This window comes from Athene noctua, chromosome 1, assembly GCF_965140245.1.
Source record: "Athene noctua chromosome 1, bAthNoc1.hap1.1, whole genome shotgun sequence".
NCBI lineage: Eukaryota > Metazoa > Chordata > Aves > Strigiformes > Strigidae > Athene > Athene noctua.
Genome location: NC_134037.1, coordinates 171,551,984 through 171,569,968, shown reverse-complemented (window position 1 = coordinate 171,569,968; position 17,985 = coordinate 171,551,984). Strand labels below are relative to the sequence as shown.

The window sequence follows — 17,985 nt, the reverse complement described above, 5'->3', positions numbered from 1 at the left end:
AACAGAATGTAATATTTTTTAATTGATTAACAACTGCAGGTCTAAGGCTGCTGTGCTACCATTAAGACAGATTCCAATATGTACTACGTCAGTGTAATGGTTCATGATATTCCAAGCATGGAAGTGTTATTACCAGTTAAGTACAATATTTGCATTCAGTTTCCAGGTTTAATTTCTTTTTTAGAATAATTTTTCAAAAAAGGATTGGAAAGTATACAAAACATGAGAATTAAACTCGATATTTTTCAAAGGCTGATTGATTTTCCAAGGTATTATTTTTAGATTTACCACATGCACTTGGGTTCTCAGTCTTGAACAAGGCTAAGCAGAACCAAGGGACTCTATATACTTGGTTCTGTTCCTACAAAGTTTCCAACAACACAAGACTCCTGGTTTCTCAGCCTTGAACAAGAATGGCAGATTCCATTACAGAGTGCTGAGGCACCTTACTCTTTCCTTGCATACTAGTGTTTTCCAAATTCTAATTTAGCCCCTTCAAAGAATTAAGTAATTAATTAAAAGATCTTCCCTTCAAGGAATTAACTTCTAAAACCATTCATCATGAATAAAAGAATTTTATGATCTCAATCTCTCAGAATCCCTGTGATCAATCACATTTTCCACTTCCCTTAATCCCATACCAAAAGACAAATGATGTAATATAAAAGACATTGGTCCCACATATAACTTCAATAAATTGAAATCTGACCACAGATCTTTTTGTGAAAAGTTCATTCCCATTCAAGCACATCTAATGTAACTTTTTAATTACAGTATCCTCTCTCTTCAAGGACACCATGATTCCTTCTCAAAAAACCCTGAACTGTATTTAAAAAAAGCAAACTGTTCAAATTGAGTTTACAATTTTTCCATAATCACACAGAAGATCACAAAATCCTTCTTGAATCGCGGGGAACTATGAAGAGCACAAACTTTGAATATCAGAGCTGGACAGATGAGATTGTCACATCAGCCAACTAGTGGAAGCCATAGCTTCAAGTGCACAAGGTCTCTGCGCTCATTATTTCATTGATTGAAACTAAAACTCATCACCACCCCCATGATGTACTAAAATGAAAATACTCAATGTTGTTTAGTCACTTGGACTGCAGGATAGAAAGAAAACACACAGTGTCGTGGCTGCTGGAATATGGCTAAGGATAGAGATCTGGTGTCCATGCTCAGATGAGCCATGCTTTTGAAGGGAGGTAAAATGAAGTCTAAGTAAATACTTTTTACAGCTTAACTATGAGGACAAATCTGGACACAATGAAAAGTGCAGGCTTTCATTCTGGGATTCTTGCAGAACAGGACTTCACCTCCATTCCCATCATAATGCCTAATTGTACAAGGAGATTACCATCACCTCTGACTCTGAAGAAGTAGCCCTGTATCTAGAAAATGGGTCTAATTTGTGCCTCTTTAGGTAGATTCTAGAAAAAAGGAAAACTGAGGCATGTTATTTTGAACTTCACTTCACTGACTGGAACACCCTTCCCCTTGCATACCCAAGTGAATGAATTCTCATAATTCTGTTATTTCTCTCTCTCTTTTATTCACTTCCTTCTATTTACCAGCATTAGCAACTTCAATGTAAAACAGTTATGTTCTTCTTTGGATGTGATGTTGGGGGATATGGTGTAGGGAAGAACTTTGTAGAGCAGGGCTGATGGTTAGTCAATGATCCCAAGGGTCTTTTCCAACCTGAATGATTCTGTGATTCTGATTCTTCCACATTTCTCCCCTTTCTTTCCAGGCAGATACCCTTTTTATTGTTATCTATGTTCACCTAAACTTACCACCTACAGCTTTCTCTTATTGGTCATTAACAAAGGCAATTTGTAATTATTCACAATAATGCCAGTCCCAACCTTAACAGTAGCAGAGTTCTATCCTATATTCTCTTTACTACTACCTAAAAAGGCTTCAGGATGAATTGAATTAATGAAATACTCAGGAGGTAAGAAATTAACATAACTGTATACTTAAATAAAATTCAAAACTTTCCTAACATTTTTAATTAAAAACAATTAAAAATTCACAGTCAGAAATGGCCATGCAAACAGGTTGTTAATTAGTTTCTGGGGTTTTATGACATATATATTACAGAATCACAGAATCACACAATCATCTAGGTTGAAAAGACCTTGAAGATCATCCAGTCCAACCATTAATCTAACACTGACAGTTCCCAACTACACCAGATCCCTCAGTGCTAAATCGACCCGACTCTTAAACACCTCCAGGGATGGGGACTCCACCACTGCCCTGGGCAGCCCATTCCAACGCCCAACAACCCCTTCTGGAAAGAAATGCTTCCTGACATCTAGTCTAAACCTTCCCTGGTGCAATTTCAGGCCATTACTTCTTGTCCTGTTGCTTATTACTTGGTTAAAGAGGCTCATCCCCAGCTCTCTGCAACCTCCTTTCAGGTAGCTGTAGAGGGCGATGAGGTCTCCCCTCAGCCTCCTCTTCTACAGACTAAACACCCCCAGTTCCCTCAGCCGCTCCCTGTACGACCTGTGCTCCAGAGCCTTCACCAGCTCCGTTGCCCTTCTCTGGACACGCTCGAGTCATTCAATGTCCTTTTTGTAGTGAGAGGTCCAAAACTGAACATAGGAATCGAGGTGCGGCCTCACCAGTGCCGAGTACAGGGGTCAGATCCCTTCCCTGTCCCTGCTGGCCACGCTATTGCTGACACAAGCCAGGATGCCATTGGCCTTCTTGGCCACCTGGGCACACTGCTGGCTCCTGTTCAGCCGGCTGTCAGTCAACACCCCCAGGTCCCTCTCTGACTGGCAGCTCTCCAGCCACTCCTCCCCAAGCCTGTAGCGCTGCTGGGGGTTGTTGTGGCCCAAGGGCAGCCCCCAGCATTTGGCCTTATGGAAACTCCTCCAGTTGGCCTCAGCCCATGGCTCCAGCCTGTCCAGGTCTCTCTGCAGAGCCTCCCTACCCTCGAGCACATCAACACTCCCACCCAACCTGGTGTCATCTGCAAACTGACTGAGGGTGCACTCGATCCCCTCATCTAGATCATCAATAAAGATGTTAAACAGGAGTGGCCCCAACACCGAGCCCTGGGGGACACCCCTCATGACTGGCCGCCAACTGGATTTAGCTCCATTCACCACAACTCTCTGGGCTCGGTCATCTAGCCATTTTTTTACCCAGCAAAGCGTGTGCCCATCCAAGCCACAAGCAGCCAGTTTCGCCAGGAGAATGCTGTAGGAAACAGTCTCACTAAAGGTCAAAGGCCTTACTAAAGTCAAGGTAAATAACATCCACAGCCTTTCCCGCGTCCAATAAGCAGGTTGCCCTGTCATAAAAGGAGATCAGGTTTGTCAAGCAGGATCTGCCTTTCATGAACCCATGCTGACTAGGCCTGATCCCCTGGTTGTCCATTATATGACCATTTATAGGGTGTATACTAATAGAGTTAAATAGCATAAGGCTACTGATTTTAATATCTCATTTTCCTTTCAATATTGAGATCTGCATCTTTAGATTCCTATTGCTTTAGCATCCTTGCTTCCTATCTCTTCATTACTTCATATCTCTAACTGCTTTATTAAATTTTGATGCTATTTGGTTTCAAATCTGTTTATTTTTTAATTATACCAGAATTTAAGAAAAAAAAAAAAAATCCTTTAACAAATGGCTTGAATTGTGTTGGCAGTAGAGGTTATTTTTGGGGACAGGGAAGGAGATGGCAGGTTAACTACTTAACCTTGCTGCTAGTAAATCATTCAGTACCTAAGATTGTAAAACAAAGTATTAAAATTCCATTTCTAGCAGAATAGTTTAATGAGCTGATTTTAACATAATTTATAAAGTAAAAGATAGAAATAAAGATTCAACTAATACTCTTGCTCCTTTTCACTGAATGTACATTTCCAAGTTCCTCAGACTTGTTGACCATCAATTCTGTAGTCTGATTGCATGTTATCTAATACTAGCTCAGTATTAACACCATTTAGCACAAAAACTAAACAAGATAAATAGGTTGTGGTCAGCACAACAACGTTACGGGAAAGAGATAAAACCTCGTTAATTTTTTCACTAATTCTAATCATTATAGTGAATCACAATAGATGTTTGTTTCTTACGGCAAGGAAAAGAAGCAGCAAAAACACAGTACAAAAGGAGGTAGGACTTTCAATTATGCGTACAGATGGGATGAGTAAAAATAGAGAGCACAAGTTACTGAATACACATATCCATTTTGTCTCCAATACCTTTATTACTATCTTCTACGTGATTTAAGTAAACATGAGTAAAATGTACAGTTTAATAAGAATGGAAAGCATGCAATTATTTAGTTATGTATTCTTCATTTTGGCAGGCAAAAAATGGACCAAGCAGTAATAATGTAAGGGCATTTTTCATTCTGTCCATCCATTATATAACACAATTACACCTGTAAGATGTGAGTGGGAAGGTGGAATAGAAATCATAAAAAGAGTAACAGTTTTCCAGATATTTTAGATTTATCTCTAATGTACAACATATGTCCCAAACAGTTTAATGAGCCTAAATAATTAATCAAACCACAGGAGCTGTGGATGAGATTTTTTTTTGTGGTGGTAAGTGGGCAGTTTAGATGATGAACCTAAAACCATACTTCAGCTCCAAATTTAATTGCAGAACATAAGACCCCCTCAAAAAATGTTTCTTCAGTTAATACGACCAGAATTTCTGTATTGTCACTTTTATACAGATAGTAAGAATTTATAACAAAAAGTTATTAGGAGTACTTTTCAGAGTTCGATCTGCGTAGTGGTTTACCATATTGAGATATTTTGAATGTGTAAAATCTTTTTCTACATCAGTATATAACAGAATTTCTCAATTTTATTTCTCTAAAGCATCTATAAAACTTCCTGTACCTGGAGCAAAATACTTTTTCCTGCATATTAGTTTCACTTCTCACATGATAATTTATTCAGTGTTAGTAGCCATCATTATGGTTTTATAACTAATCTAATTGTCCTCCACTCTTCTACAATACACGTAATTTTAGAACTCCCATTAGATCTTAGCATACCTAGTGTCACGAAGAGTGTTCCTATTATGTTCTGTCTTGATTACATCCACAGCTTCAGAGCAGTCAAGTCTTTCGTCAAGTATTTGCTAAGTGACTGTGATATTAAGGGACTTCAATTATGAAAATTTTATCAAATGTTACCACAGCAGTGGATTAGCTATAATCCAAAAGGAAACTATTTGAGTCTAGATTACATGGTTACAATTCTTGTCCCACACAAACATGTACAGATTAAATCTATTTATATTACTTTTTAATTTGTCTGTAAACAAAAGGGATACATTCAGCAACATCAAGACACCAGAGAAAATTCTCTTCCTCTTAGTACTGGGAATCATGTAGCACTGGGAAACATACTCAGGGAAGAGTCTAACTGGAAAACTGGAATAACACAGCTACCCAGCAATCTGGGGGCAAGTAACTTCAAGTTCACAAGGCAAATTAAAGGCCAGAGCTCAGACATCATCCATAGAAGGTTACATTTGAAGTCTACATGAAAAAAAAAAAAAATCTTGCTTATTTGGCAATATTGCTATTATAAATGTATTCACAAGTAGTAATTGAATGTTTAACAGACTACCTTTGGAGGACTTTTTGTTTCTAGATATTGAAATCTTGGGAAAATATGTCTAGCTTAGAATTATGTATACATAGGGAGCTATAGCATATAAGGAAGATTTGTGGTTTTCCAAAACTATTTTATATTGATTGCAAGACAAGAAAAAGTTTTTTCTGCTCTTTGATTTATTCTCAAAGTCTATTCTTTAAAAAAAAAAAAGAAAAAAAATCCTGTTTGAGAATTTTCATTTCTTACAAAAATGTGCATAAGAAAGGATGCTAATACATATATCTATTACATAGACTATGAAAGATTTTTTAATCAACGGGTATTTCTCAGAAGCTAACTGAAGTAAAATATTAATGCTCTTTTTAACTGCAGCAAAGATGTCCTAAAGGAAGCACTTCTTAATAGCATGGAGTGAGGAAGCAGCTTCAGAATCAACATGTAAAATACTGCAGTGTCTGAGGGGAATTGGGAATAGTAACTGGCAGATTACAGAATGTGAGAAAAAGCCCATAACTTCACACTATTTCTTGAAACTTAAAAAATTCAATCCTACAAATCAAGAATAAATAAACAACTGCAGTAACAGATTACTATGTTTCTCACCTCTACTCTGGACAGCCCTAACAATGCAGTTGCAACTCGAACACTACTGCTCTGCAGAGTCCCTGTGATCTGTCTTCTTTCATATTCAATAGCTGACATCTGCTGTTGTGCAGCAATGGCCAGAGCTCTCTCTCTTGACTCATTAATCAATGGAATCCTCAGATTTTCTTCAAGAATCTGAGCAAGGCCACATTTCAAATATAAAACTGGCTCTACTGCACTTGGACCTGTTAAATAAAAACAACAAACAAACCCCTACATTTGTCAGCTGTTAGTGCAACTGCAGAGAGCATTTAAAATCTCTAATCTCCAAATAAAAGCCAGAAATTATTTTAATGTTTAGTCACATGCTATTACTCTAGTACACGCTATTTACTCCAGTAATATTTTATTTTTAATAATGGGGAAATAAAATTAACACATATTGAAATTCAAACCAAAATTTGCTTCAGATAGGTAATAATAAAATCCTAGACTCTAGTGTTACTACTATGACAGTAATGAAAGTTCTAAAAAGTCTTTCTGCTATCTACACAACACAGCCACTCTTTTAATCCTCTAGATGATGTTGCATCCACTCTAAAAGAAGCCCCGAGGAACTGTTTCAAATAACAGCTACACTGTTTCTGAACTAGGACTGACAGCAGTTTATCACTGATTGTTTGATGGCAGAAGTATTGGATTTCCTGTCAAATCACACCACATACAAAACTCATGTGTTTTAAAACTAGAAAAATTATAGCTAAATATGACTTGTCCTGGTTCATCTGGCTACAATCTATATTCTGAAGGAGAAAAGAAGAGAAATTATGAAAAAATATTTATGTAACTATGTTGAAAACAATACAAGAAAGTTGAAGAAGACAACTAACAGCCTGCTGCTGCGCTGAAGATAATGAACTGGACAACATTAAAATAAATATCTGATAGTTACACTGTAATATCTTTCTTATACTTCACTATAAACCACTGCTTTTACCAGATGTATTTAATTAACTAACAAAAATGCATGGGAACTAAAGAATATTTGGAAAAGATAATAATTTGCTCTATTTTACTCTTCTCTATTCTGTTCACTTCACCTTCTAATGTACTGCTAACATGCAAAACATTGGGACTATCCATTGGAAGCAATCCTGAAGGCAAAGGTATATCACCTGTCCCCTCTATCAGGTATATGAATTCTCCAATCTGAAAGACAAGAACATACACATCCACACAATTCAGAGAAACTCATGCAGAACAAAGGGTAAAATATTAACACGAAACTCAAAGATATTCCAGTAGTACTTAAGATCTGACTTGTGAAATAATTTACATATTTGGGACATGCATTAGTTTAAAACTAAGTTTAAATAAAATAGAATGATCATTTCAAACCCTTAAATTACTTTTAATTGAGACTATTAAATCTAAAAAAATCAAGAAATTTTAGAGTTGAATCCCTTCCAACTCCTCATATAATTTAACTGAATGAGGACACCCATAAATTTAGCCATAAACTGAATTCTAATTATGTGCTATAACTACATATAAACATATCCATGAGCTTACTTCTTTGCTCTTCACTGCTAAGAACTTTTTTAAAAAAAATTTACAGTACTTTTGAGCCATTAACATTTTTCTAGAAAGCAAAACATAGCAGAAGTCAAAAAAGAGCATCATGTACAAATTCTCCATTAAGAAGAAATAAAGTTAACAAATCTTAATTATTTCATCAAAAATAATGGAAAACCTACAGAAGCTTGAAAGTAAATATAAACAGTACCTAGAACAAAGGAAGACAGTAATTTGTTATAAAGGAAATGATAAATTAATTGGCAAAGAAATAACACTTTGAATCATAGATGAAACAACAAAAATAAGGTGCAAATGAAAGATAGAAATGTGTTTTTTAAAAAGTACTCCAAATTATAAAGGACTCAATCAGAACATCACAAAACTAAAATATATCTAAATTAGGTACCTATATATCTATCTGAACTAGGCAGGAGGTTTAATAGATATATTACTATTGCATTGATAACTTCTTTTTGTTTACACAAACTTTTTGGGGACAAGTGTAGCTTCCACTGATTGCAAGGTAAAGCATCAAACGCTGCTGCAACAGCTGATATAATCTGCACAGAAGGTCATCTCTTTATTTCCATAAATTATATTCTGCAAAATTCTGCCCTAAAAATGCATATTCTGTCCTTTATTCTTCATTCCAGATATGAAGGAAATAATTTATTTTTATAATTTAGTCCATCTGCCAACTAATGCAATATTTTCCCTTTAATACTGGTCAATAACATAAGACAAGCCTGATCTTCACTTGGCCTGTATTCATAGTTTTGTCAAATATTTATGTTAAGCCTGAAAACATTTCAATTATGTTTCTGACCCAGCAGAAGGAAAGCTATTCAACTTTGATGGTATTTTCTCCCCTAACTTGATTCAAGAGTTCAGACAAACCTTCCTTGAGAAGTATTAAAACAAAATTGGCTTCACTCACACAAACGAATAGCCACTCCTGGGAACCAATTTAAACAGGACTTATTCCTGTTTGACAGAGTGATTTGGCTCCATAAGGACTGTTAACAATCTCACAGCATATACAACTAATTTCATGAAGGTACTGGTTGCTAGGCTGCCATTCTACTATCAATTACGTTTCTTGTCATTGCTGACATTAATATGCTTACAGGTAGGAACAAACTTCCCCATTTCCCTCTTTACTTTGAAGAACTCTTGCTTTTTGATCTCCATAGAATGCAAATCCTGTTTTCTTGCTGCTTTTTTCCTGATGCTTTTGAATAGAATGCGTATTTTATTGTATTTTGAGAGTTTAGCTAGTATCCCCATGGTTTTAATGCTGATGTTTCCATTTTCCATCAGCTGAAACAAGGTAGGGTTTACTATTAATAAAAATAGTTAATAAAATAGCTGTTGAACTACATTTAGCTATTTACCTAATCCTATTGCTAATTGATATTTCAGAAGAATGTATAGCTACTAGGAATTTGCAGTTTTCCATGCAAGTCAGTAATTAAGAACAACAGATAATAAAGTGTTCTCTTAATAAACCATTTAATTTTATATTAGACATTTAGCTGTGAAAGTCTAGACTGCCACCCTTAAACTATGAGTTAATAAATTATTATCATAGACATTATGGGTTGTTCTCATTTAAATCAGTTCCCAGAAACAAAGACATAGAGAAAAAGCAACCAAGCTACATTAATCATTATATAATTTATCCTCTGAAAAGATCTATGCTACAAATTTGAAGATTTTTCTTAAAAAATGAAGAAATATTGAAACAAATCCTTAAGAAATGTTATAGACTACTTGTGGTGTCATTTCAAACCTTAGAAAAGTTTGCATACAGATGGTTTCAAAATAATTTAAGCAACATACTTGAGTAGGCCTACAAACTTGAACCAGTGTATCTTCTTGATTTGATTACAGATATATAGTTCATGCAATGATAGACAGGATTCCCAGTCAGATTCAAGTCTAACTAGTGATTTGAATCTCAACACTTTCTTCATTTATTGCAATGACGAAGCAGTTTTACTCTGATCACTACTTTGGTGCATTTGACAAAAAGGGTAGAAATGCTAAATTAAATTATTTATTAAATTATTTATTAGATTATTTACAGCACAAATCCACATTTAAAAGATACATGTCTCATCATTGTATGAGGTCATTTGGTCATCATACAGCATGGTAGCTACGCTTGTTGTCAATTAGATAATGGTATGATTGAAATACTGCAGTCATATATACAAGATTTAAGCAAGCCAATTTCTTCCTGTGCCAGTACTGTACAGCTCTAAAATCATGCTATTAGCTATGTTGCAGTTTCATCTTTCCCTAGGAGATTTACCACATTTTCTTACAAATGATACAGTTACATGGATGGGACTTAATTTTTCTAAACTGAGGTGCTACATATCAAAAATCTTGCACTTTCAGCAGCCTTTAAAATGCACCCCACCTATTCAACTAAGCTGAAAGGACCATATGTTCCAGAAAGTTACCACACAGGTCATAACAATGGCTTCTGTGAGGCATTAATGCTTCCTACTATGATAAGGTCAACTAGTTAGTTCTTTGTTAAGAACAGTGACTAGAAGCTAGGTGTCTAAATTTAGGTGTTTCTACATCGCCACTGGAGGCAACACTAGGGCTGTCAGAAATGTTCAATTGTCCCATAGTTCTGACCACTTCTCTTAATTTGCTTTCATCCCATTAATATGTCTTCATTTCCCTTCTCTTCATAAAATTATTTAGTTCTCTGGCTCTGTACCTAATGAAGCATGAGCCTCCTCTTCTCAGCCAGGGTATATACTTCTGCTTCTAATAAAGAAACAAACAGGAAGAATAGCAATAGCAGAAGTTTAAGGAAAGAGTATAAAATCATGGCAAATAGAAGATTCTTCTCAGATTTGCTCCCAAAACCCAGTAGGTTAGGGTCTTCCTTGTAGAGAGACTGCATCTGGATATTTCACTGAATAAAACTGATAGACCTAACCTTAATGAGTTTGCGTAATTTCTTTTGAACTAGTTAAGAGTTTTAGCATCCAAAGCATCCTATAATAGCTGAGTTACACAAGTCAAACATTGTGTACGAAAAAGTACTTAATTTGGTTCAGTTTTTATATCCTGTCACAGTTGCTCTATTAACTTTCTGCAAACTATTCGTAATTTTATGCACCTGTCATGTCCGTTAACAACTTATTTTCAATTACAGGATTTATTTTTTTTTTTTTAAATATCTGTCTCTATACAGAAACTGTTACATCCTTCTGATCATCCTTGCTTCTCTCTCTCTTTTTATCCCCTATCTCTATTATATTGTTTGCTGGGATAACTAGAAGTGAACACAGTATTCAAGATGTGTACACCATAGCTCTTTAGAATGGTATACTGAGGTTTCACATTTTGATGTCTCTTTCCTAATGATTTTTCTTTTTGAACGATGCTGAGCACTGGATTGAATCTTCATTGAACCATCCACAAAGATCACTACTCTCTGACATGGGGACATTTATACAGCCTCATTGTGGGTGATTCCCTGGTGTCAGTAAGGCATGTCCTTACTGTCTCACTGTGGGCTTTGACAGGCTATCCCTCTCTCTGCTATTTTTCAAGAAATTTAAGTGAACCCCATACTCTTTAAGACTTCCAGACATATTGCTTGCTTTTTTAAAAAATGGTCATTGGTTTCAGGGTCAGATAGACAGGCTTGGGCATCATTGCATTCATTAGTCTTATTTTCCCTTAAAAGCAAGGAAACAATTAAGTTGGTCAGGTAGCATAGCCAAAGACCTGGTCAAACAATAAAAACAAACACCAAACATACAAACACTAAAAACTAGCCAAAGTGTCTTATTCTACAGTAATGAAAAATTTGGAAGCCAAGACCATTCAGGAGAAAAAGAATGTCATTTAGTTTTGGATGTATTGTTACAAACTATGAAAACATGGCAGAGAAAATGGCAGATACAAGCAATGAAGCACAGAGGTAGTATTATTGAGAGTAAGAAGCAGAATGCAAACCCTGAGATCAACCACACATAAAAGAAGATTAGAAAAACAAGAGTGTTGAAAATCACTGACAGCTAGGTTAAAGAGGTGAAAAGATAGACTAAAGACAGAGAAATAAAAAGATTGTGACCACTGAAGTAAAGGATTACAGGAACATCAAAGAAGCTGGAGTGCAAATTTTAAGTTCTGAAAGTTGGTTAAAACCAGGTCTTGGTAATTTGATGACATCAATTTCAATTAAGTATATATGGTAAAACCCAGGCTACCTGAGTCAAGAGAAACTGAAAGGTAACAGAGTCCATTTTCATCTACAATCTGTTCAAAAGCTTTACCTGCATTGGTGAAAAGGACTGAATGGAATTTGGATTGGCAGAAAAATTAAAAAAGAGACAGAGAAAGGAAAATAATATTATTCTTCTTTGACAGTATATCCTAGATACAGTGATAAATACAAGGACTATGACAGTACAGTAAACACTTTATCCCTTCCCTGACTATGTCTCATCCAAAAGTAGTATTCTTGCTCCCATATCAAGACAAATCATTTAAATTTTATATTTCTTTTGAAGCAGAGTTGCACAGAAAAGCCACCTAAGTAACATTCCTTGCAGTATTACTTTTATTTGTAATGATTTTACAGTAAAAAGTAACTTGCACCATTTCATATAATTCTAATTACGTGAAGATAAAAAGGCAGTAAACTTCAGTTTAAATTTCTTAGCTGAAACCTGTAATCTTATGTAAATCTCTGATCAACTTGTTAAGCAGCATTTTCCTTCATGAATAATAGGAATATTGTATTTTAACCAAAGAAATCATTTTCATTTTGAAAAGTTAGCACATAGATCACATAATTGTATATGCAGGCAAAACTTTACCTCTAAAAAATGTCCATAACCAATTTCTATATTCATTTACTCCATTCACACATAATTGGCAAATATATCTTGATTCTTAACTGACTAGGCTATCACATGAAAACCACTCACAGAACATAATTTCTATTCTTACCAGTTCATTAACCAGAATGACAGTGCAGTAACGTTTTTCCAGATTAAAGGGAAGGAAGTGGATATCTAAGCCTGCAGAACTTCTCGCTTCCAAGGAAAGTTTTTCCATTGGACTGAAGAACTCATGCAGGAGGCTGGATTGGTCAGCTGTTAAAATAAGTTTAAATGATTGTTTAGATATTACAACAACACGAGTTGTAAAGTAATGTAGCTGCCTGAGTTTAAATATAAGGATACTGTAGACAGTCTCCTGTAGCAATCAGTATTTAAGGCACACTTGTAATCAGTGATCAGTATCTACAGTTACACTTGTGTAAGTGTGCTGCAATACTGCATGCTGTATTACTTAAATACATTCTGCTAACTACTTGTGTGCTTATTCTGTGCACTGAAACAAAACCAAGGAAAATAGGCAGTTTTCACCATCAAAAACTCTTTAAGGATGTACAGCCTATAATCAAATGACTGCTGCCAGAAAGAAGAGTACAGTTTACCACTATTTAAACAATCAATCTTGGTCTCAGTAGTGGTAACTACATTATGATACAGTCTGAAATTCTCCAGATGGACAAAACTAAACACTGGCAAGCTTGCTTTCTTTGTGTTGCTTTCACAAAAACATTATGCCAAGAAAGTGCTTTCTTCAGAAGACACCAAGAATCTTAGGGTTGAACCTAGCAGAGTCTCACTACTTTCTCACTGCATGTTTTTCATCTGTTAAGCATATTTTAACAATGCAGATTACTTTAGAACCAGACTTTCATTCAGGTTTGGCTGGCTAGCTTTCTAGGAAGTTCAGCAAACTTAAGAACAGAAGTAAAAATAAAGGCAACAGAAATGAGTGAAGATCACATAATAAACCTATGCCAGACTGGTCAATTAAATAGAACTGATTCACCCCTCAAAACCACCAAGAACCAAGCTGAAGAAAGGCATAGCCTCTTCTCTCCATAGCCCAATTTGTTTTCCAAACAATAAAAAAAGCTATTTTCCCAATATTAATATTTTAAACAGTTAAATTTTATATGAATTTAATGTTTCTAAAGCCTACATAAAGAATTTAATTTCCAAGAGTTAGCACATAGATCACATCTTTATAATTGTATATGCGTGCAAAAACATTACCTTAAAAAATTTATATAACCAATTTCTATAAAACTGGTTATATAAAAATAAAAAAACAAAAACAAACAAAAACAAACAAAAAACCCACAAAAACAAACAAACAAACAAACCACAAACCACCAACAGGACTGAAGTTCCATTTTCACTCCCTCATCAAACAGGGTGAGGCAGTCCTAACAGCAACTAATTTTTGACTAAATAAAGCACTAACTCCCAAACTTGTCTCCTCTTCAAGTGTTCTTCATTCAAAGTATGTCAAACTAGAGCAAACTGAATTAGTCTTGTGAGAGCCCTCCCTCCTCACTTTCTTTCTGGATTCTGTGAAATTAAAACAATCACCAAAGTAGTAATATTTAATAAATACTATGGATTTTCTTTTTAACAGTTTTCTTCCTTTTATTATGGCTGCTTCAAAAGAAAAAAAATTACTCCTTATTACTCTTGCTCTCTACTTAGGACTCTTGACCCTTAATAGTACATGTTCTCTCAAGATTAGAAGTTCTTCAAGTATGGAAGACCCTACTTTAGGTTCTATTCACCATGTTATTGAGAGAGTGAAGTGGAATTATTCTCAAAGCAGAAATGCACTTTTACAAGAAATGAAAACATAATTTTTTTTTCATAAAACCTGAAATACCATAAAAAATGTCTCTGTAGCTCCAATCTGACTGAAGCCATAAAAACCTTTGTAAACTATTCACAGATTGGTACAATAGTTGTACCCAACTTAATTACTTAAGGTACATACTTTTTTTTTTTTTTTTTAATGAGCTGTATATTAGTTGGCTGTTAATTACATGTCATAATACAGTATGAGATAATATATCTAGAAAGACTATTCAGATTATAAATCTGCTTTCAATATGACCTCATGGAAACACAACAATATTTTCCAAGAGGACAAAATTAATTTCATAAGGCCATCCTACAAATTTAGCTCAAGTAGACTTGCAACAGTCTCAGAAAGGCTGTAAGTGTAGATTAATACATTTTAACAGAACTGTTGACTGACATTTCATAGGAAATAAGAGCAAGAAATGCACAATCCCTGCTGAGTATTTTCAAAAATAAATTAGGTAAACTGCAGAGGCTTCACATCAGACTCCCATGAAGCCATTTCATGAGTCCTTAAAAAAAGAAAACTAATTTTTTTTTTTTTATAGTCAAATCATTAGGACTATAGTGCAAATCATTTCACTAAATTAAATATATCAGAAGACAAACTCTCCTATAAATAGTAGCTACCGAGCATGCCCATAAAAATAATTACTGAACATACTTTATATACAAAAATCTTGCTTATGTAGATAATCTATTTTCTACTGTAATGACACAAAAGTTATTATACAGAGGTACGTACAGTAATTTAAGTTGTTGTCTTCATTTGGATCTTCAAGCAGTGTAATATTTTTTAAATTTAATATGTTATTTTCAGAACTAAAAGAAAAAATAAAAATTAAAGCAATATTCTAAAGCTGGACATTTCTATTACTAATAGTTTCATTCCCCTTTTTATTAATAAATAATGGAAAAGGTAATGTTTTCAAGAAAGAAAAAACCAAAACAAAACTAAACTAAAACCACATTTTATAACCATCTACCTAGCAATAATGTCAAATACCACCTTCTCCACTTCAGTTAGTAGTCATAATTACAGTGGAGCCAGAACATGTTCCCTTCAATTAACCAGTATAGCATCTCTGCAATACTCATATAAGCAAAATTTCATATTAAAAATATACATATTTTTTTGTCAGGCAAAATTACTCCTGCTCAATAAGAATTCTGGGGGACTTCAGTTCCAGTTCTTTTCATCATTTCAGTACCCTATGGGATAGGCAAAGAATGGTACATCATGAAGCAGCAAGGCCTTACATTCCTCTGATGCTCTCAGCTGTCTTCCATTCAGCCTTTCCAATTTTCCCCCCAAAAACTACTCCATAGAAATACATCTAAATATCTGCAAACCAAATTCAGTTCAGATAGATTGTGCTCACTCTAGAACTTATATTCATAGACCTTGTGGATATGTCTTTAGGCTGCTGCCTCTTACAGAAACTGATTTGCAAAAGTAACTCTTCCTTTGCCCCTTATCAGAACACCCCTCAGAAACTAGATCTTCTCTTACCTAAACATTTTTTAAGCACCCAATTTTTTCTCCAGTTCTCTCTCCCTTCTTTCTAGCTCAACAGTCTCCTCTTCTTAAAGAACAGATAAGCATTCTGTTTTACTCATGTTAACTCAATTACCTTATTGAGGTACCATCCTTAGAGCTAACTGAATCTATTCACCTTTATCTGCCTATTGAGGAGTCAAAGTACCTTAATACAATATTAACATTTATAAAGAATAAAAATTAGACAGTTAAATTTAGAATTTTTTTAAACATTAATTGTAATTCCAGACTATATACTTGTATGTTATAGAATACTAGATTGTGTGTAATACACACTTTTAGGCAAACATTTTACATTTATTAATTAGAAAACATACCAGCAGGTCATAGATTAAAAAAAAAAAAAAAAAAAAACCACAACCTGAGAACTGTCTAGTAAATGAAGATTCTGGCTTATGGCTTTGGGTTGCTTCAGCCTTGGATATACCAGTAGTTGTTATTCCAGAGTTAGAATTCATGGTTTAAACATTAAATTTAAACTGTTGCTAATACCATCTGGAAAGGAACTCTGTCCAGTGAAGGGGAAATTAAAATTTTAACTGCTTGGCAATGATAATTCAGGATCAAGGATCATAATTTTGGATCAGTGATCCAAATTCAATCCAGTAAGTGCAAGATCCAATTTAAACCAACAGAAAAATCCCACTGAAATACCACAATTCTGTATACCAGGGATTCATGAACTGCAACAAATCAATAGTACACAAATTATTTAAAACTTGTGAGTAATGATTTTTTTCTTAAAAGAAACAGAGCATAATTTTTTCAGAAAAAGTGCAACATAGTGGAACATTTGTGTGTTTCATGACTAAAAATAGGAGGCTGATGTTGCCGCTATCTCTACCTGGTGTAAATTTCTTTTACTTACTGTGGTGATTTCCAAACAGACTGAATTTGGCATCTTACATTTGCCGTTCTCAAAATCATTATCTTTTTAATATTAGAGTGGAAATTAATTACCTAAAATAGCTTTTCTCTAAAAAATTCCTTAGGATTTCTTTGTTTTCCCCCTCACAAGAATTATTATACAAAAAACCCACTTGAAAGTCACTTTTGTACACATGGTTTATGATGTTTCTACTCACAGAACAAATATCAACATAATTTTCCACAATTTTCTGTACAAAGGCTAATCTTACTCTTGGCTCTTCAACTATTTGGAGAATTTATACCACACAACGAGGAATTAGGGATGTAAAATCCCCATGTTAATATGTAGTTCATGATCTTGCTAAGAAGCATCAAATCTCGTAAGAGAAGCTCTTCAAGCAATTTCCACTAAAAATAATTCTCTTCCTGTTTCAGTTAATTTAGTTCATGTAAAAGGTTCATTTCCACAAGGTTATAGCCCTGAAAAGAAGGGATGAGAAAGCCAGGGAACAGCAAAGCTTGTCCCTCCGTACCTCTTTTACACCAAGGCTACAGGAATGATCTATATTCACTCACAGTGCAATTAATCATTCACAAAGAACCTAATGTAATCAAGGATTCATCTGACAAAGCAGTGAAGGGGATGAATCTTAACCTAAACACCTTAAACCTGTTCATTATAATATTGCTTTTCAAGTGTATTTGAAAAGAACAAATATACTTGAAAAAAAAATTGCAAAAAAATTTTTGCTTATTCCATCCCCCCAAAGCAACTTGTGCTTCTTACCATCATATTTCCTTGATATGATTTTATATCTTTTTCTATCCTTCTTCACAAATAATTTCTACTAGTGTTGACAAGAGTTAAGACTCTGCAGTTACATTTATGGAAGGAGAGTTTTGTTTAATTTACAACAAGCACAGAGCTCATAGTTGCTGAAAACTATACTGTAATGTATCTCAAAAAATTACTGCAAGTTTCAGCTCTAGACTCAGGTTTAATATTATCCACACATAAAAGTCATTCTCCCCTAGCAGTAAAATTTGA

General features: G+C 34.6%; 1 protein-coding gene across 1 annotated transcript in view; it reads right to left on the bottom strand.

Moving 5' to 3' along the window:
- Positions 1-17,985, bottom strand: part of CFAP47 (cilia and flagella associated protein 47) — a 341,722-nt gene that overhangs the window by 189,327 nt on the left and 134,410 nt on the right. The window contains exons 41-44 of the mRNA XM_074929626.1: positions 15,252-15,328; positions 12,768-12,913; positions 7,298-7,406; positions 6,216-6,442 (exon numbers count right to left, since the gene is read on the bottom strand). Of these exons, the coding sequence (XP_074785727.1) occupies positions 6,216-6,442; positions 7,298-7,406; positions 12,768-12,913; positions 15,252-15,328 (559 nt within the window). The remainder of the gene's footprint in view (positions 1-6,215; positions 6,443-7,297; positions 7,407-12,767; positions 12,914-15,251; positions 15,329-17,985) is intronic.